The sequence below is a fragment of the Neofelis nebulosa genome, chromosome 16, assembly GCF_028018385.1.
Source record: "Neofelis nebulosa isolate mNeoNeb1 chromosome 16, mNeoNeb1.pri, whole genome shotgun sequence".
Taxonomy (NCBI): Eukaryota; Metazoa; Chordata; class Mammalia; order Carnivora; family Felidae; genus Neofelis; species Neofelis nebulosa.
The window spans coordinates 28,339,640-28,361,020 of record NC_080797.1 but is presented as its reverse complement, the minus strand read 5'-3'; the positions used below and the strand labels follow the sequence as shown (position 1 = coordinate 28,361,020).

General features: G+C 47.0%; 1 protein-coding gene, 1 long non-coding RNA gene and 1 pseudogene across 2 annotated transcripts; all 3 read right to left on the bottom strand.

The window, feature by feature from the left end:
- Positions 1–73: 73 nt before the first annotated feature.
- On the bottom strand, positions 74–2,942 carry LOC131497778 (leucine-rich repeat-containing protein 37A3-like). The gene is made up of 2 exons (XM_058704349.1): positions 1,886–2,942; positions 74–1,153 (listed from the first exon to the last, which is right to left on the bottom strand). Exons 1-2 carry the CDS (start codon positions 1,919–1,921, stop codon positions 74–76), a joined length of 1,116 nt encoding a protein of 371 aa, XP_058560332.1. The 5' UTR covers positions 1,922–2,942.
- LOC131497775 (leucine-rich repeat-containing protein 37A-like) lies at positions 2,942–6,952 on the bottom strand (annotated as a pseudogene).
- A 465-nt stretch (positions 6,953–7,417) lies between these two features.
- On the bottom strand, positions 7,418–16,850 carry LOC131497784 (uncharacterized). Its single transcript, XR_009255147.1, has 5 exons — positions 15,036–16,850; positions 14,018–14,095; positions 12,971–13,069; positions 8,771–9,463; positions 7,418–8,540 (listed from the first exon to the last, which is right to left on the bottom strand). It is a non-coding gene; the product is annotated as an uncharacterized LOC131497784 (long non-coding RNA).
- Positions 16,851–21,381: the final 4,531 nt, after the last annotated feature.

The following is a 21,381-nucleotide window of genomic DNA, read 5'->3' as shown; positions in this document are numbered from 1 at the left end:
GGCCCAGGACGACATTGAGGAAGAGACTGCCATGTCAAGCAGGAGGCAGAGAACAAACAAGTAAAGGCGATTCTTACAAGATGGTGAAGGTGCCGTTGTAGGTGTCGGGCTCCAGCACGGGCACTCTGCGGAGCCTCTGCTGTACGCTGAGACCAACACACGACAGTGTCTCACCTTTGCAGGTACAGAGCTCACATATTTTGAGGTTTGTGGTGGCATTCTGTTCTGGTTGCCAAGTTAAAGTTGTGTATGCCTTTTCTGAGGTATAGTTTACAAAATGCACCACAGGATGTTGAGTTGTTGGAGGAAAACCTGTCTCAAATGACTCTGGTTGCTGACTTACAGGAATTTCTAGGTCCATAGGTGGAACCGTGACTTCAGTCAGGTTTCGATGTTGCCTCTGAACCTGTTTTGGATGTGCAAGTGTCACCTCAAGGTCCTTTGGGGGAGGAGTTGTAGTCTTCTTCAGGGTTGTCGAATGTTCAGCCTCTGTAATAGGTTCTGGAGTTATAGTAAGCCCCACATGACGAAATGAGATGATGGGTGATGCTGGATGCTGACCTTGATCCTTACTTGGAGTTGGAACTGTCACTTCCTGCTGGAATGGATACTGAACTACAACCTCCTTAGGTGGCTCTGGAGGCTGAGTTGGGGTGTCTCGCATGGTTGGAGAAGGTTCAGTCTCCACACTGGATCCTGCAGTTACAGTAAGTTCCAGGTCCATAGGTGGAACTGTGACTTCAGTCAGGTTTGGATGCTGACTCTGAACCTGCTCTGGATGTGCAAGTGTCACCTCAAGGTCCTTTGGAGGAGGAGCTGTAGTCTCCTTCATGGGTGTAGAATGTTCAGCCTCTGTAGTAGGTTCTGGAGTTATGGTAAGCCCCAAGTCCACATGATGAGCTGTGACACTGGGCAATGTTGGTTGCTGACCTTGATCCTTACTTGGAGTAGGAACTGTCACTTCCTGTTGGGATGGATACTGAACAACCTCCTTAGGTGGCTCTGGAGGCTGGGCTGGGGTCTCTTGCATGGTTAGAGAAGGTTCAGTCTCTGTAGTGGATTCTGGAGTTATGGTAAGCCCTGGGTCCAAAGGTTTAACTGTGACTTTAGTTAAGGTTGGATGCTGAATGTGCTCTGAATGTGGAAATGTCACCTCAAGGTCCTTCGGAGGAGCTGTAGTTTTCTTCAGGACTGTAGAAGTTTTAACCTCCACAGTGGGCTCTGGAGTTATGGTAAGCTCCAGGTCCAAAGGTCGAACTGTTATATTGGGGAGTGATGAACGCTGAGCTTGATTCTGACCTGGTGTCAGAACAGTCTGCTCCTGATATACTGGAGGTTGAGCTCCGATAACCTCCTCAGGTGGCTTTGGAGGCTGAATTGGAGTCTCCTGCATAGGTAGAGGAAGTTCAATCTCCTTATTGAATTCTGGAGTTATAGTAAGCCCCAGGTCCAAATGTTGAGTTTTGGCCTTATTCAAGGTTGAATGCTGAACCTGAACCTGCTCTAGATGTGCAAATGTTACCTCAAGGTCCTTTGGAGGAGCTGTAGTTTTCTTCAGGGCTGTAGAAGCTTTAACCTCCATAGTGGGTTCTGGAGTTATGGTGAGCTCTAGGTCCAAAGGCTGAACTGTTACATTAGGTGACAATGGATGACGAGCTTGATCCAGACCTGGAGTTGGAACTGTCACCTCCTGAAACAGTGGAGGCTGAACTACAACCTCCTTAGGTGGCTCTGAAGGGTGACCTGGGATCTCTTGCGTGGTTGAAGTTTCAACCTCGGTAGTGGGTTCTGGAGTTATGGTCAGTTCAAGGTCTAAAGGCTGAACTCTGACTTCAGTCAAATTTGGATGCTGAGCCTGGATCTGCTCTGGATGTGGAGGTGTCACCTCAGTGTCCTCTGGAGGAGCTATAGTCTGCTGCATGATTGTAGAATGCTCAGCCTCCACAGTAGGTTCTGGAGTTACAGTAAGCTCCAGGTCAGCAGGCTGAACAGTAACACTGGGCAAGTTTGGATGCTGAGCTTGCTCTTGTCCTAGAGGTGGAACTGTCACCTCTTTATGGACTGGAGGTTGTGCTACAACCTCCTCAGGTGGCTCTGGAGGCTGAACTGGGGCCTCCTGCTGGGCTGGAGGAGTTTCTGCCTCCTTAGAGGCCTCCGGAGGTTGAGTTGGAGACTGCTGCAGAATTGGAGATGGTTCTACCTTCTCAGGGGCCTCTGAAGGCTGAAGTGGGGCCTCCTGCTGTGTGGAAGGTTCTACCTCCTTAGGGGGCTCAGGGGATACAACTGGGGCTTCCTGCCGAGTTGGAAAAGATTCTGCCTCATTACCGGGCTCTGAAGGCTGAGCTGGGGCCTCCTGAGGTGTGGGAGAAGGTTCCACCTCCTTAGGGGGCTCAGGGGATATAGCTGGGGACTCCTGGAGGACTGGAAACTGAGCTGGGGCCACCTGCTGGGTTGGAGACTCTGCCTCATTAGGGGGCTCTGAAGGCTGAGCTGGGGCCTCCTGCAGTGTGGGAGAAGGTTCTACCTCCTTAGGGGGCTCAGGAGATACAGCTGGGGCCTGCTGGGGGACAGGAGACTGAACCAGGGCCTCCTGCGGGGTTGGAGAAGATTCTGCCTCATTAGGGGGCTCTGAAGGCTGAGCTGGGACTTCCTGCTGAACTGGAGATGGTTCTACCTTCTCAGGAGGCTCTGAAGGCTGAGCTGGGGCCAGCTGGGGGACTACAGACTGAGCTGGGGCCTCCTGTTGGCCTGAAGCAGGTTCCACAGCCTTAGGGGGGTCTGGAGTCTGAGCTAGGACCTCTTGTTGGCCTGGAGAAGACTCATCTTCAGGGGACTCTGGAGACTGGGAAAGTTGCTTGGACTGAGCTGGAGAAAATTCAACTTTCTCAGGGGGAATAGGAGATTGAGCAGGGACATCCTGCTGCACTGGAAGAGGTTTAACCTCGTTAAGTTGCCTGGGGACTTATGAAAATCCTCAGATCCACAGGTTTACCTGTGATATTAGGCAACACTGGATGCTGATATTCACCTGGACCTGGAGGTGAGAATGTCACCTCATGCTGTACTGGAGACTGAGCTACAACATCTGTAGAGGACCCTGGAGGCTGAGCTGGATGCTCATACTGAACTGGAAAAGACTCGATCCCCTCATTGGGCTTTGGTTGCTGAGCTGGGACCTCTTGCTGGACTGGAGAAGGTTCTATACTTGCAACAGGCACTTGAGGCAGAGCTGAGCTCTCCTGCTGGCTTGGAGAAAGTTCAGTTTCCTCAGGAAAATCTTCGGGTGGAGTTGAGACTTCATGCTGGACTGGAGAAGATTCAACATTTTCAGGGGGCGCTGGATACTGATGTGGGACCTCCTGCTGGGTTGGAGAAAGTCCAATTTCCTCAGGAAGATCTTCAGGCATAGTGGAGACTCCCTGCTGGATTGGAGAAGGCTCAACATTTTCAGGGGCAGCTGGATGCTGATGTGGAGAAGGTTCACCCAATCCTGTTGGATTGGAGAAGGTTCCAACTGCTCAGGGGACACTCCAGACTGAGCTGAGGCCTCTTCTCGGAGTGGAGAAGCTTCAACCTCATTAGTGGATTCTGAGGTCATGGTAACTGAGGAATCCACAGGTTTAACAGTGACATTAGGCAACAGCAGGAGCTGAGCTTGATTCTGACCTTGAGGAAAAACTGTTACCACCTGATGCTCTGGAGAGTGAGCTGGGGCCTCCTGTTGGGTTGGAGAAGGTTCAACCTCACCAGAAGGCTCTGGATGTTGAGCTGTGGCTTCCTGTTGAGTGGCAGAAGGGTTAATTTCCTCAGAGGTCTGTGGATGCTGACTTGGGGCCTCCTGATAGGTTGCAGGTTTAACTTCCCCAAGGGGATTTGGATGCTGAGTTGTGGCCTCTGACTGGGCTGGAGAAGGTTCAGTCCCCTCAAGGGGCTCTGGATACTGAGTTGGGGTCTCTGGTTGGGTTGGAAAAGGCTCACCCTCCTCTGATGCCTGAGGATACTGAGCTGGAGCCTCCTGCTGGGTTGAAGAAGGTTCAACCTCCTCAGGGGTCTGTGGATGCTGAGCTGGGGACTCCTCTTGGGTTGTAGGTGGTTCACTCCCCTTGGAGGCCTGTGGGTGCTGACCCTGGCCCTCCTCCTGGAGAGGGGAAGGTTCACCCTCTTCCTGGGCCTCTGGAAGCTGAGTCGGGGCCTTCTCCTGGGTTGAGGGTGATTCACCCTCCTCAGGGGCCTGTGATTGCTGAGCTAGGGCCTCCTGCTGGGTTGTAGAAGGTTCAACTTCTCCAGGATATTCTGGATACTGAACTGGGGTCTCCTGCTGTGTTGGAAGTTTCTCCTGTGTGGTAGATTCTGGAGATTGCGTTGGAGTCTCCTGTTGAACTGGCAAAGATTCAACCTCAGGGGACTGTGGAGGCAGAGTTGGGGCTTCATGCTGGGTTTCAAAAGGTTCCACATTAAGAGGCACTGAGGGCTGAGCTATAGTCTCATGCTGAACTGGAGAAGGTCCCACCTCTGTAGTGGGTTCTGCAGTCATGGTAAGCTGCACATCTGGAGGTTTCAAACTGACATTGGGCAGGTTTAAATGTTGATCATGGTAGTGACCTGGAGGTGAAACTGTCATCTTATGATGCCATAGAGGTTGAGCTGGGTGCTCCTGCTGGGTTGGAGAAGGTTCCACCTCCCTGGAAGGCAGCTCTGGAGGCTGAGCTGGTTGCTCTTGCAGGGTTGCAGAAGATTCTATCTCCCCTGGAGACTGAGCTGGAGTCTCCTGCTGGGTTGAAGATTCTGCCTCATTAAGGAGCTCTGCAAGCTGAGCTGAGGCCTCCTCCTGGGTTGGAGAAAGTTCAGCTTCTCCAAAAGGGCCTGGAAGCTGAGCTGGGGGTTCCTGTTTGCTTAGAGAAGGCTTACGTTCCTCAGGAGGCACTGAAGGCTGAGCTGGGGTCTCCTGCTGCCTTAGAGAAGGATCAACCACCCCAGGAGGCTCGGAAGGCTGACCTGGGGTCTCCTGCTCACTTGAAGGCTCAACCTCCTCTGGAGGCTTACCCGAGGTCTCTTGCTGGGTTAGAGAAAGTTCTGCTTCCTCAGTATGTTCAAGAGGCTGAGGTGGGGCCTCTTGCTGGGCTATAGAAGATTCAACACCTTTATCAGGCCCTGCAGTTGTGGTAAATTCCACATCTAAAGGCTTACCTATAACCCTGGGAAACATTAAATAATCTGGATAGTGACCTAGAGGTAGAGATGTCACCTCATCACTTATTGCAAGTTGAGTTAAATACTCGATAGGGAACTCTGGAACTAGAGTTGGGGCCTCCTGCTGGACTGGGGTAGGTTCAACCTCCTCGAGGCGCTCTGCAGGCTGAGCGGGGGCCTCCTGCTGGACTGGGGTAGGTCCAGCCTCCTCAGGGTGCTCCGCAGGCTGAGTTAGAGTTATGGTAAGATCCAGAGGTTTAACAGTGACATTGGGGAAGCTTGGCTTCTGAGCTTCACTCTGACTTGGAGATAGCACATTTACTTCATGATGTGCTAACAGTTGAGATATGATGTCCTTAGATGGCTCTGGAGGCTGAGCAGGGGCCTCCTGGGGGGTCGGAGAAGGTTCCACTTCCTCGGGGGCCTCTGTAGGGTGAGCTGAGGCCTCCTGCTGGACTGAAGAAGGTTCGACCTCTTCAGGGGTACTTGAAGGCTCAGCTGGGGCCTCTTGTGGGTTTGCTGAATTTCCATCCTTAAGGGACTCTGGACGCCGAGATGGAGCCTTCTGCTCAAGTAGAGATGTTTCTGTCTCTTCAGGGGGCTCTGGATGCTGAGCCTGAGCCTCCCCTTGGGGCAAAAAAGATTCAGCTTCCTCAGGGGACTCTAGATGATTTGGGGTCTTCTGCAAGGGTGGAGGAATTTCAGCCTCCTCAGAGAAGTTTGGAAGTTGATCTGGTCCCCCTGGGAAACCCATAGGTAGGTTCTCCTCAGGATATAGGAGACCCATATTGGAATCTAAATAATCATCCTGCAGCTGTTGTTGTAGGTGCTCTTTATTTGCAAATTGGTTTGGAGTTCCAACAACTTTGGCAAGCCTTCGATGCTGAGCTAGATCTTCCTTCAGGTTTAGGGGTGAAACAATCAACTTTGTTGGCTTTGAACTCTGACTATCCAGAGATGGAACAAGCATTTCAAATGATTGGTGATCTTCGGCCTGATCTAAACCTACAGTTTTAGTCTTACTTTTGAGTTGAGGAGGCGGAGCTATGGTCTGATTCTGATCCCAACCTGGCATTGGAACCACCTCTGGGAGCCTTTGATGCTGGGTTAGCTGGTCATTCAGATCCTCACCTGGCCCTGGGGGTAGTTCTCCAACCGAATCCGTGTCCAGGAATGGAACCAAAGTCTCGGTCAACTCCTTAGGCGGGGCCAGCATCTGGGCTGGAGCAGAGGACCCCAGGTAATTAAAGCCCCCCCCCCCCCCCCCCCCGCTCGGCTGGGGGTGTAAGTGCCTGGGGCAATTCGGGCGGGGGATCAGAGGAGCGCGAAGACCAGGGCTCAGCCGCCTCCAGGGGGTCGGAGGTCAGCTGGGCAGGGTCCAGGGCCCACTCCGGAGGCTGAGCTGCCTGGACCAGCAGCCACAACGGTTGCCACATAAAGAGAAGCAATAGGGCCAACAGGCACAGCCGGGGCATGACACGCGGAGGCTCCGGGGCGCAGAGACCCAGGCGAGTAGGGTACTGGCGCTGGGCCCTGAGCGGGAGCCAAACCATAATGGCAGCTTCGTGATGCGCGCGCGCACCTTTAGCAACTGCGCGCCCCTCCCACGCCTACATCCCACCCTTTATTTATAACGTCTTTATTTATGCCACCTTTATTAGCTCCCTGGAGATGGGCTCCGCACCACCAGAGCGGGCCTTTTTCCCAGAATCACTTGGGGCCCAGGCCTCCCTCCACCCTGCAAAGGCCACCACTCCCCCCTCCCCCCGCACTCCCCCCTTCCCCCCCCACCCCCCCCCACCCCGGGGCTGCTCACAGCAAGGTAGTACTTGGACTCATTTTCTGGGTGGCCCCGGACTCCCGCAGCTCTGAGGGGTGGAAGGGTGGGGGAGTGGAGCAGAGCTTCCAAGGAAGCCACAGGACCTGGCATCCTGGGAAATTAAAAAATGCTAGTCCAGCTCTAGCAATTTGAACTCTTGCTCTTCAAAGCTTAAATCCGAGAGACGTTCTTCCTCCCCCTGGCCATACTGCTTCCAAGAAAAGTAGCTGACTTGCAAAATAAGCACCAGTGAGGGCGACGGGGAGAACACACTTCACAGTCAGATATTCTAAAATGTTGCCATTTCCTCTAAATTCTCAATACCCATGGCTGATTATTAATTCACCACTCTGTTAGATGGGGGCCTACTACTGAATCTGAGATGGCCCCAAAATGTCTGTAGGAGGAGTTTGGGGGAGTGCTGAGCAATTCATTCTGGGAAAGAGGGCCGGAAACCAATTCTAGCCCTTTATTTACACGGGGTGGGAAAACTTCCCCCATCTCATCTTGACTGGACATAGCCATTGATCTAGAAAAAGTAACAAGGCCACTTTTCAGAGGTCCACTCTGTGCGCCCACATGGAGAAGGCACTTAGGATGTTAAAGTCAGCGTGTTAAACAATTTTCTTGAAATACTGTAACTAGCACTCAGTTTACTTCCTTCACAGCCCCTTTTCTAATGTATTTTTAGTCCTTGCTTATGGTCTGGCACAACCTCTAGCATGTAAAATGCAAGAGAGAGGGGGTTTTTATCTTAATCCCAATGTCTAGCACACAGGAATAGTGTTTATATGGAACTGATTCCAAGACTGGCCTCATGCAGGAATGGATCTGTTGTTATAATCAGGTTTCTGAAATCTTTAGCATCAATGCTGAATCTTTTTCTCATCTTTTCACCTTTTTCAGGAAGCTAGACCTTTTTTTTTTAATTCTTTTTTTCCTGAGAGAGAGAAAGTGTGAGCGGAGGAGAGGGACAGAGGGAGAGACAGAGAGAATCCCAAGTAGGCTCCACGCTCAGCACAGAGCCCGACGTGGGGCTGACCCCACAAACTCTGGGATCGTGACCTGAGCCAAAATCAAGAGTCGGATGCTCAACCTATGGAGCCACCCAGGCAACCCAGGAAGCGAGACTGCTTAAAGCCTAAACTTGGAAACGTCTGAAGTTTCCTCGACTGGTTTGATTTAGATTCAATTAACATTATTATTTTGCACGAAAAATCTTCCAGTGCTTTTTCAGAAAGTAACCATCTTCTCTTTCTCCACTCTCTTCCCTTCAAAACAAACTTTGCAACTGTGGGGTGAGTTAAATATTCAGAAATCTAGGGGCGGCTGGGTGGCTCAGCTGGCTGAGTGCCTGATTTCGGCTCAGGTCATGATCTCGCAGTCTGTGAGTTCGAGCCCCGCGCCGGGCTCTGTGCTGACAGCTCCGAGCCTGGAGCCTGCTTCAGATTCTGCGTCTCCCTCTCTCTCTGCCCCTCCCCAGCTCACGCTCTTTCTCACTCTCAAAAATAAATAAACATTAAAAAAAAATCTAAAAAAAAAAAATTCAGGGCGCCTGGGTGGCGCAGTCGGTTAAGCGTCCGACTGCAGCCAGGTCACGATCTCGCGGTCTGTGAGTTCGAGGCCCGCGTCGGGCTCTGGGCTGATGGCTCGGAGCCTGGAGGCTGTTTCCGATTCTGTGTCTCCCTCTCTCTCTGGCCCTCCCCCGTTCATGCTCTGTCTCTCTCTGTCCCAAAAATAAAAAATTAAAAAAAAAAAAACTTTGAAAAAAAAAATTCACAAATCTAGCCCCAAATTAAGCTCTCAATGACATGAAACACATTTTTGCTCCTTTTTTTTTTTTTAACATTCTGTATGTGGCACGTTAGTATTTTCTTTTAGAAATTATTTTGGCAACTTAATCCCTAATTCAGGACATCCATGTGAGTGATTTACAGAAAAGTTCTTCAGCAAGATATTCACGCAAGATATATATGAGATGCCGACATCTGGGTGATACATCCTATTTGAATGGCATAATGGTTTCAAACGCTGTAGTATAATCACATGTAAGGCCATAGTTACTCTGTTCCCAAATCCTTGAGATTCTGTTTGAGGGGAGCTCTAAAAGGCTTGTGTCCTCTCCTATGTCCACAACTGTGGGAGTGCTCTGATGAAATTTGCTCTCCAAATTTCAATTAAGGGGTCAGAGCTAAGGGTCAGGACTTCAGGAAAAGCCCCAGAAATCCCCTGCAGTCAAAAGCAGTTTCTGAGTTTCACATTTCCCAAAGGATGATAGAGCTAATGCCAAAGTCTTCCAAATTCTGCTGGTTGCTTTACATTATGGCTACAGTGGCTATGTCACCCTTGAACTTTAATCTCCACATACTTGAATTAAATCCTGCAGCTCGTCTTCAGTACTGGCATCTGTGATCTCTTCACAGGGTCTGTATTCCACAGCTATTTTACCACTTTCTGAAATAAAGTGAATAAGGATTGGAAAAAAAAAAAAAAAAAAAAAAAGAGGGCGCCTGGATGGCTCAGTCAGTTAAGCGTCTGACTTCAGCTTAGGTCGTGATCTCATGGTTCATGAGTTCAATCCCCATACTGGGGTCTCTGCTGTAAGCACTAGAGCCCACTTCAGATCCTCTGTCCCCCTCTCTCTGCCTCTCCCCTGCTTACTCTCTCAAAAATAAACATTTAAAAAATAAATAAAGTTAACAAGATCAATTCAGAATTTTCCTTGTTCTAAAACTGGCTGTATACAATGATAGCACCCAATAACTAGACATTCTTTTTATTTATAAAAGCAGAAAATAAAAGCATTTTCCTAGAAGTGTTCTCATCTCACACTTCAGTTGTTAATCATAACTATGTGTGAAAAAATACACATGAAGTTAACAACTGTGTGGTTCAACAACGCTATCATCTTAAGAAATAGGAACTAAGGAATAATGACACAGGAAGTTCAAAACTACGGAAACAACAATGTTCAAAATCAGATGACTAGACAGTAAGGCATTAGGTAGAGGTCAGTGTGAGTTCTGGAATAGAGACCATGGACTATAGCTGATACTTCATATTAGAAACAAGGCAAGTGTCTACTCCCGGAAACAAAATCCCACCAGATACAATGAACAATGCTTTGGAGGGAGGGGGAGGGGGAGGGGGAGGGAGAGAATGCGCTTGGACAGTTTATTGGCAGAAATGGCCCATGTCCCTTACAGACAATACAATTCCCCTTAAGGCAAAGTACAGCTACAACATTTTGATCGTGTACAAGGGATACCATAGCATGTTAGGGAGAGGTCAGCAACCCAAAGGTTTAGTTTGGTTCTTAAAGGTTGTTACTCAGAATTGACAGCTAACGGAGATTCTACCTGATGACCAGGGAAGTCAACTTTCACTGCAAGAGCTGTCCAGGCTGGAAGCCTGAGACCAATCCAGGGTCAACTCTTATGGGCAAATAAGGCCTCTGAAACTTAGCTAGGATTTCTTAGTCTCTAAGCCTGCAAGACTGTGAAGCGGCGAGGGCGGGGTGGGGGGGCAATTGTTTGGGGACTCATTACTAATTATAAAATTCCCTTGGAGCACAGCCTGTAACATTCACACCATTGTAGAACTCAAAAGAGAACACAATCGATGCTATTCAATAGCCTGACCACTTTCAAGGTTCACAAAAATATAGCTGACCCTAATATAAGAATCATATTCATGGCACAAAAACAGACACATAGACCAATGGAATAGAATGGAAACCCCAGAACTAGACCCACAAACGTATGGCCAACTCATCTTTGACAAAGCAGGAAAGAACATCCAATGGAAAAAAGACAGTCTCTTTAACAAATGGTGCTGGGAGAACTGGACAGCAACATGCAGAAGGTTGAAACTAGACCACTTTCTCACACCATTCACAAAAATAAACTCAAAATGGATAAAGGACCTGAATGTGAGACAGGAAACCATCAAAACCCTAGAGGAGAAAGCAGGAAAAGACCTCTCTGACCTCAGCCGTAGCAATCTCTTACTCGACACATCCCCAAAGGCAAGGGAATTAAAAGCAAAAGTGAACTACTGGGACCTTATGAAGACAAAAAGCTTCTGCACAGCAAAGGAAACAACCAACAAAACTAAAAGGCAACCAACGGAATGGGAAAAGATATTTGCAAATGACATATCGGACAAAGGGCTAGTATCCAAAATCTATAAAGAGGTCACCAAACTCCACACCCGAAAAACAAATAACCCAGTGAAGAAATGGGCAGAAAACATGAATAGACACTTCTCTAAAGAAGACATCCGGATGGCCAACAGGCACATGAAAAGATGTTCAACGTCGCTCCTTATCAAGGAAATACAAATCAAAACCACACTCGGATATCACCTCACGCCAGTCAGAGTGGCCAAAATGAACAAATCAGGAGACTATAGATGCTGGCGAGGATGTGGAGAAACGGGAACCCTCTTGCACTGTTGGTGGGAATGCAAATTGGTGCAGCCGCTCTGGAAAGCAGTGTGGAGGTTCCTCAGAAAATTAAAAATAGACCTACCCTATGACCCAGCACTAGCACTGCTAGGAATTTATCCAAGGGATACAGGAGTACTGATGCATAGGGGCACTTGTACCCCAATGTTTATAGCAGCACTCTCAACAATAGCCAAATTATGGAAAGAGCCTAAATGTCCATCAACTGATGAATGGATAAAGAAATTGTGGTTTATATACACAATGGAATACTACGTGGCAATGAGAAAGAATGAAATATGGCCTTTTGTAGCAACGTGGATGGAACTGGAGAGTGTGATGCTAAGTGAAATAAGCCATACAGAGAAAGACAGATACCATATGGTTTCACTCTTATGTGGATCCTGAGAAACTTAACAGAAACCCATGGGGGAGGGGAAGGAAAAAAAAAAAAAAGAGGTTAGAGTGGGAGAGAGCCAAAGCATAAGAGACTGTTAAAAACTGAGAACAAACTGAGGGTTGATGGGGGGTGGGAGGGAGGGGAGGGTGGGTGATGGGTATTGAGGAGGGCACCTTTTGGGATGAGCACTGGGTGTTGTATGGAAACCAATTTGACAATAAATTTCATATATTAAAAAAAGAAAAAAAAAGAATCAATCATATTCACCCAATAGGTCAGTGCCAAAAACAAAAACTGAAGCTGAATTGATTCCAAAAACATAATCTTATAAATTCTCCAACAGGAAAACGATGATAACAAGTGAACATATTTTCTCTGCTTACCATGTTTCAGGGATAGTTTTAAACTTTTCCATCATCTCATTTGCTCTTACAATTCATCCCCCATGAGGTGAGTTGAATTATTACCTTTACTTGGCAGATAGAGAAATTGCAGCTTAGAGAGATTGATTACATACTTCAAATCTGACTATAAAACCTAAAATTGCATAAGAAATCTAGGAGACAGAGCTAAGATTCAACACTGACATCTAAAGCTTCAAAGTTTATTTTTTTTATTATTTATTTTGAGAGAGAGAGAGCACATGGCATGTGAGAGTCAGGGAGAGGCAGAGAGAGAGGTAGGAAAAGAATCCCAAGCAAGCTCCACGCTGTCAGCACAGAGCCCGACATGGGGCTCAATCTCACACATCGTGAGATCATGACCTGAGCTGAAATCAACAGTTGGACGCTTAACTGACTGAGCCACACAGGTGCCCCCAAAGCTTATACTCACAATAGTATTCTGTGTTATGAGCAAACAATCAAGAAAGAAGACTGGGTCAAACACTTTCTGTGTGGACAGAGGTAAGTCACTGTATATCTATATACTGGGGACAAAAATATTTGTGGTCATTTCTCTCACAGATGCCACAAAGAACAAATTTGACACTACCGCTTTGAAAGCATTTGGTGAATAAAAGAATATGAAGTGTTTTCATCCAATTAACTTTTCAAAATGAGTTTATTTGCTCGTTGAAACTGATGTACTGTACGGACAATCAAATAAGTCTTACCTAAAATCACAATCAACAGCTTCTGGAATGCATCTGACACAGCCTTCTGAATAGCAAGCTTCTGGGTTGTCCTCCTTTTCATAAGAAATGATAATGGCCCTGCATCCAACCAAAACAAATGGATTTAACATGCCTATCTGAATGATAACTGATTTGGGGGTTATATGTGTAAAAGTGAAAATACATCCATGATTCGTAGTTCATTATCTGAGCAAGTAAGGGCAGCCACAACACAAGGTTGAATGACTCTGCTGTAGGTATATCCTGGCAGGGCACATTTTTACTGCCCTGATCTACTCCAGAAGTTTCGGAAGTACCAAAAGGGAGACACAAGCCAAGAAAGTGGCACAGATCTCACATCGCTCGTAGATTTCAAATGGACAAGCTGAAACTATAGTTTCAGACCCTACTGCAGACCCTACTCTCCTGTGCATCAAGGGCTGGAGTCACATGGGGAGAAGGGTTCGGTGGTAGTGCACATGACCGCCTGGTCTCTTCCTGGGCATCACCCAAGGGAGCCTTACTCCCTTAGCCTTGCTAACAGCCCTGCCCCTCCCTGAAAACCCTAAGCCTAAGTGCTGTAGACACTGGGAAAAAACACAGTACCAATGGGAATACCTTTTCTAGGCATCTGTATTTGACTCTTTACACTCCAGCCCTTTTATAGGAGGCAAAGGACTCAACATCTACACAAGAGTTTGTTTAAATCTTTAGATGATTACTTTGCTGGGATAACTGCAGGCTGCAAGAGATATGTATTTGAAGGACTATTTTAGCACAAGGCGAATTCTTAACCAAAAATGGGAAAAACATTACTTCCCTCCTCCTAAACTTCTTGGCAGAAAGTCAGCTTTAGAATTTTAAAGTTAAAGGTTCCTTCAGGTATTGCCTGAGATAAAAGCCTGTACTGTAGGCCAGAAAAACTCTGCCTAGGGCTTTAGGAGCTTAGCAAAGGGGAGGGCTGGATGATGTATCTGAAAAGATGAGTTTTTAGAAAGAAAGAGGGATTCTGCCTCCCCTCCACCCCCACCTCCACTGTAAACAGACCTTCCTCCAGGTCATCCAAAGTCTCCTCGGCCATGCCAGCTCCGGGACTCCGGCACTCATAGGATGGCAACACCACCTCTAAAGCACAGAATTTCAGGCTCTGCTTCTGAAGTGGTGGCACAGTATCTTCATTTGCCCTTTCTTCAAGGTCAGAAAGATCCTGAAGCTGTTAGGATTTTATTATTATTTTTTTTTTATGTTTATTTTTGACACACACACACACACACACACACAGAGAGAGAGAGAGAGAGAGAGAGAGAGCGCATGAGCAGGGGAGGGGCAGAGAGAGAGGGAGACACAGAATCCGAAACAGGCTCCAGGCTCTGAGCTGCCAGCACAGAGCCCCACGCGGGGCTCAAACTCACAGACCGTGAGATCATGACCTGAGCCGAAGTCGGACGCTCAACTGACTGAGCCACCCAGGCGCCCCGAGCTGTTAGGATTTTAAATGGAAGGTCCTTCCTTGGATCTGAATGTAAGCTTCAAGATGTTTTGTTATTAAAAACAAAACCAGCGGCGCCTGGGTGGCTCAGTTGGTTAAACTTCCGACTTCGGCTCATGTCCTGATCTCACTGTCCATGGGTTCGGGACCCGCGTCGAGCTCTGTGCTGACAGCTCAGAGCTTGGAGCCTGCTTCCGATTCTGTCTCTCCCTCTCTTTCTGCCCCTCCCCCGCTTGCAATCTGCCTCTCTCTCTAAAAAAAAAAAAAAAAAAAAATGCAACTAAACTCCAGCAATCCCAGCCCACAATGGAGGTATCCTATAGCTTCAAAATCAAGTAAGACTTACAAATGGATGAAGACAATTGGTTTTTATTATACACCATACAAATACTGGAGAAGATTATGGACACCACCGCCCAAGTTACTGAGATTATTATGAATTCTTGGTGGCAGGCTCAGGTACTTCCAGTTAGAGGCCTCTCACATCTCCCCACAACCCAGTTTTCTCCTCTCTGAAGTCCAGAATTTCAGTGTTGAAATGATTCTAATTAGTCAGGGAAAATCTATAAAGTTTACCTTGATGATCCTTTTTGACCATCCATTGAAACCAAAGTAATAATTTGCCAGTTCTTGGCACTGGGAGCTGTTTAGGGCAAGGGCCTGATGTTGAACCGCCTTATGTTTGGTGCCAAGACGAACCTAAAGACATAAGAAATAGACCTGAAAATATCATAACCTGACACAGAGGCTTCCTTTGGATACACCTGAGATTTATCAATACCTATTTCATAGAGAGGTTGTGAAGCTCAAACTGGAAACATTTTAAGAAATCAGCCCCTAATAAACCCTAAATAAACGCTATGTACTATTTTTACGCTATAGACTTTGATGCATCATTTCCAGGGCCCTTGATTAATCGGCTTTCCGTGATCTCTGATATTGAAAGTGATGATGAAAGCAACTAAGGAAGCCCTCTGGAAGCAAATTATAGGGCTGTGGGTAAGCAAGGGAAGTAAACTTTTTGCTGTCTCATCCCGTAGCTCCTGTTTGAGAATATGACCTCAAGAGCAGATAACATGGACCTGAGTAGGACCTGAATCAGCAGCACCCACCCCCCGCAAGTTACTAACCCCTGTTAGAAGAAGGAATATACATACTTCTGTAAATTTTATAAGCAAATAAAACAATAAGAGGTTCATTTGCCTTAATAAGCTTCTTTGAGAATGCAAATACCTCCAGTGTTAACTCTCTAAATAACGTACACGCTACAGTGTATTTCTTACATCCTCTAGTTCTTTTTTAAATGTCTATTTCAAGTGGGGTGTAGTATATTAGTATATTCATAAAAATTCAAATAATTCAAATAAAGTCAAAGTATTATTAACTCTTTATTGATTTGTTTGTGCAACGTCCTCTATCACTAGTTTATCAGTTCCTTAAGTGCTTGAAGGAACCATATTTTATTCTTTTCTCATTCCTACAATCAAGCACAGGTCTATGGATTAAGTGAATGAATGAGTAGATGAAAAAGTGAAATTACTTTCTCCAACTGAAGCTGCCTGCTAGGAAGGAGAAATGAAGACGAACTTTTAAATGTTGAGTGCTACAGCACAGGCTAATGGTGAGGCAGAGTGGAGCTGTTCTGGACAACCAGGAAGCTTCAGAAGGGCCTCGAGCCCCTGAGTGGTAGAGACAGTTGTCACCTTAGATAACCTTGCCACAGTTCTTGCTGGCAACCGTTTTCCTTCATGCTACTGAAAAAAAGCTCTCAGACGCCTTAGGCCTTTCCTTGATTTTACTGTAAGATGTTATTCTTGGGGCGTCTGGGTGGCTCAGTCTGTTGGGCATCCGACTGCAGCTCAGGTCATGATTCTCACAGTTTGTGAGTTCGAGCCCCGTGTCAGGCTCTGTGCTGACAACTCACAGCCTGGAGTCTGCTTCCGATTAGGTGTCTCCCTCTCTCTCTGCCCCTCACCCGCTCATGCTTTGACTCTGTCTCTCAAAAATAAACATTAGGGGCGCCTGGGTGGCTTGGTCGGTTAAGCGTCCGACTTCGGCTCAGATCATGATCTCACGGCCTGTGAGTTCGAGCCCCGCGTCGGGCTCTGTGCTGACAGCTCAGGGCCTGGAGCCTGTTTCAGATTCTGTGTCTCCCTCTCTCTCTGCCCCTCCCCTGTTCATGCTCTGTCTCTCTCTGTCTCAAAAATAAATAAACGTTAAAAAAAAATTTTTTTTAAATAAACATTAAAAAAATTTTTTTAATATGTTCTTTTTAAATATGTATTTATAAAAGGTAAACAAACAAACAAAAACAACCAGAAACTATGTGTACTTGCCAAAGTATAAAGGAACACATAAGTAAATTGGGCAACAATTTCAGTAGGCGGCGGGGTGGGTGGGGTGGGTGGTGGTGGTGGTGGTGGTAACCCAAGGCTCTGTGTTAAATAAATAAAGAAATTTAATAGAATGCTCTCTCCTGTCAGCTATATATTGACTTTGGGCTTTATGCTGTGAAATCTCAAAATCCATTTGTGAAATGGTCTTAATGTCCAATGAGAGAAAAACACCTCATTACTCACAACTGATACAAAGTCATTATTTCATAATCTGTAATAGCTGAGTGGCTGGGTGACATCTTCACAGGCTAGAAGCTTGCAAACTCAGGAATGCCTGACAGGTGATCATTTCAATCATAGGGAGTGGAGCCAGGATTGAAGACAGTGTTGAACAAGTGGAGACAGTATACTCAGACATTTGAGAAGGATTCTTAGATTCGATCCAGATTAAATCAGTAAGGAAGGGCATATGGGTAAGAATAGGCAGTCAAGTCCGTAGGAAGTAGCTAGACTAAGAAGCCAGTTAGACAAAGCTGATGAAAACATACAATTATAAAGTGAAAGGTTTGGCAATCTAAGCCTCACTCAACTTATTCAAAGGAATTGACATGGCCCTTGATAAGGAAATGGTGATTGAATTGAGGCACATAATGAGGCACATTTCACCTGTGCCTCTCTCTGGCATGAAAGCCTCCTACGTAATCAAACCTAACGTTTTGCTGTTGCCAAACTGAACTGTTGGACCATCAATTCGAGTTTTCATTTTTTTTAATGTTTATTTATTTTTGAGAGAGAGACAGAAAGAGAGAGTGCACGCAGGGAGGGGCAGAGAGAGAGGAGACACAGAATCCGAAGCAGGCGCCAGGCTCTGAGCCATCAGCACAGAGCCCGACGCGGGGCTCAAACCCAAGAACCGTGAGATCATGACCTGAGCCGAAGTCGGAGGCTTAACCGACTGAGCCACCCAGGCGCCCCCATCAACTCTTGAGTTTTAGCACTAGCATTTGTTAGCTGTTAGTCCATCCATTTTGTTGTCGGTCAGCGGAGGACTATCCTGTTAACTAGGAAGTAGTAGCGGATGTCAAAGTTTAGGAGAAAAATTGTGATGGAAAAAAAGAAAAACAGAAAAAAACTCATCGGTGAAATTTCCTTCTTTTTGCAAATTAGGAAAAATGATTGCAACATTTGATTTTAGGGGCTGAATCCCTTGGATCAAAGAATAGTTTGAGCCTCAGGCCTCAGTACCAAGGACAGTAAGAGCCTGAGGGGCAACCTAAGATCTTGCACAGAACAGTCCCTTCCAGCACGTTCTAAATAGCCCTTCCTGCTCTTTCTTGTGGACACAAATCTGGGAAATCTTGCTAAAATGCAGGTTCTGGTTCAGTGGCTCTGATGTAGAACCTGAGATGCTATTTAAGAAGCTCCCAGGTGGTGCTGTGCTGAAGTTTTTATAAACATCTGATATTGGGGGCCTTAAAGTTGAGGCAGGGAGTATGGAATAAAGAAACCGCAGGGGAAAGTAGTGGTCAGATGGAATTCTATCCTGGCAATGGAAGCCACTGTGAAATTTTCCGATTTGGGCTCTACACGGATCCCGTCAGACAACTCTATGGGAGGTGGGTTTAGTGAGACTGCTCTAGAAAAGAGAGAAGGATGTCATCTAGAGTAACAGTAGTTGGAATGGAGAAAAACGAGACGGATGGAATAGTGAGGAGGTAAAACCATCCAAATAGAATTCCCAAGCTCAGCAACACGGGTACATAAGGCAAATGGAGGGAGTTTGGTCTTTTTTTCCCTAATCCAGTCAGACCCATTTCTCCTCTGAACAATCCTGTTACGGATTCGTCAGCAATCTGCACAAGCAAGAGGCCAGGCTAGAAGTCCATTGTTGCCCTTGCTTTGGGATTCTTCCTGCTCTCTCTCAGGTGACTTTACAGACCAAGTGGCCATCACGCCTCCAGTGCTGGGAGAACGCGTCAGCCTGAGCCCTGGCTGACACCAACCCGTCACACCGGTGCCACGCAGCTCTGTGATGAATGCAGCTTGGAAAATGGAAGGAGGCCAGAGTCTTCTCAAAGGCCAGAAAACGAAACACAGGGAAGCCATACGTGTTGGGGAAAGGACATTTTGAGAGTCCACAAAGACCCAACATTGCTGTTACAGAATTCCTGCAAGGGGCACCTGGGTGGCTGATTTCGGCTTGGGTCGTGATCCTAGCGTCGTGGGATCGAGTCCCGAGTTGGGCTCTGCACTGTGTGTGGAGCCTGTTTGGAATCCTCTCCTTCTCCCTCTTCCTCTCTCACACAAAAAAATATAAATAAACAAAAGAAAAAAAAAAAAAAAAGAATTTCTGCCAGAGATGCAGGTCTGAATCTAATCATGAGAACACAGTTAGGAAAACCCAAGAAATGAGGAACATTCACAAAACACGGCCTGTGTTTCTTTTCAACTGTCAGTGTCACCAAAGACAGAGAAGGCTGAGGAAAGACCTCCAGACCACAGGAAATAGCAACTAAACGCAGCGTGTGTGCCTGTGTTGAGACACGAACCTGAAGGTTTTTATTTTTCTTCACTATAAAAGTCATCGTTGGGACAACTGGCGAAATGTAAATATGAGTCTTCATCAGATAATAGCATTGCATCACTGTTACATTTCCAGAATTTAATCATCGCACTATGGTTACGTAAGGGAAAGTCCTTGTCCTCCCCCCACCATGTTTATTTACTTATTTTTGAGAGAGAAAGAGAAAGCGTACGCGAGAGGGGCAGAGAGAGACAGAGGGAGAGAGAGAATCCCAAGGAGGCTCAGCTGCACTGTCAGCGCAGGGCTCAAATTCATGAACTCTGAGATCACGACCTGAGTTGGATGCCTAACTGCTTGAGCCACCCAGGCACCCGGCTGTCCTTTTTTTGTTCATCGATTTTATGTCTAAGTAATCTCTACACCCAGCATGGGGCTCAAACTCACAACCCTGAGATCAAGAGTCGCATGCTCCACCCAGGTACCCCAGGGAAAGTCCTCATTGCTAAGACCGCATTGTATTTTAAGGGTGAGGGGTCATGATGTCCCCAACTTACTCTCAAAAGGATTCTGGAAAAAAAAAAAGTGAAGTGTTAATATTTATACATAGAGAGAGACTAAGCAGACGTGGAAAAATGTTAACAACGGGTGAATCTAGAATCACTCGCAACTGCTCTGCAGGTTTGAAAGTTTTTTAACTAAAAAAGAAGAAGGTTTAAGAGAAGGTCGCAAGAAATTGTTTGCTGGTTTGGAGAAAGCGGCTAAGATGCCAGAGGCAACTTCTGAACTGGGGAACTGGGCACCTCTTCGATTCTCGAGAGTTACTGGCGACAGAGGATGTCCCGCCCATCGGGGCTGCTCAGAGATCGGGGGTGCCCTGAGACTGGGGGTGGGCAGCCCTAACGTCTCTTGGAAAACGCTGCCTAGGCACGGTTTCATCTTCAAGTTCCTGGGGCTGACTACCTCCCCCGAAATCTCAGAAGGCTGCGCCCTAAAGGATCCAGCTTGTTAGAAAAGCGCCGCCTTGCAACAGGTCTTACTGGGCCCCGTATCGACGTGCCATCATCCCAGGTGACGGGTGCCCCAGGCTCCCCACCGCCTTCCTCGGAGCTCCACAGGGTGAGAAGGCGGCCGCCTGAATTTTTGCTCAAATGGTGTTTTCTCCAACTCCAAGTGGAAAAATGGGCCTTGCTGATCATTCTTTTCCCTTTGCACCTGGGCCAACGAAGGACGCAGAGAGCGGCTGGCCGGAAGGGCTACCTCGAAGGCCATTTTTACTTTGCAGACAGACGGTGGTTTGTTTCTCTGCTTATCTGGACGTCGGAGGAGAACAATCTGAAAGAGGGCTGCTAAGCAAGAATTCTTTCGCACCGTTCCTTCATTTTTTTTTTCTCTCTCTCTGCCTTATTATTATTTTTTAATGAAAAGGAAAAAAACCTCTCCTGGCCCAGAGCCTAAAATCTCTTACTTGTGATGTTAATCTCTCCTCCCTGGCTCTGAGCCATTGCTGTTGGCTCTGTGCCTGTTTAATATTGTGGTTGCTGATAGCAGGTTCTTAGTGTTTCCATTATGAAGCTCAGCTTTGGAAGTGTTTTCTGAGATGGACGTACAGTCTTCCAGGCAAAGAGCCCTTACTCCATGCCTGGTCATCCACATGTGGCCCAGGGGTCCCCAGCCTGCATTTATAGACTACTTGGCCTGGAAGGGTGCTTCTGTAGGGCTCTTCGGAAAAGCTCATTCTCTGTGAGATGCTTCATTCCCTAAACATCTCTTGGAATGTATTTGAATTTGGGATTTGGGTTAAGAAGGGTCACGTGTATGGGGCGCCTGGGTGGCTCATTTGGTTACGCGTCCGACTTTGGCTCAGGTCATGATCTCACGGCTCGTGGGTTCGAGCCCCGCGTCTGTGCTGACGGCTCGGAGCCTGGAGCCTGCTTTGGATTCTGTGTCTCCCTCTCTCTCTCCCTGCCCCTCTGCTGCCTGCTTGCACTCTGTCTCTCAAAAATAAATAAATACTAAAAAAAAAATTTTTTTAGAAGGGTCACTTGTCTTAACGTTTTTTCTT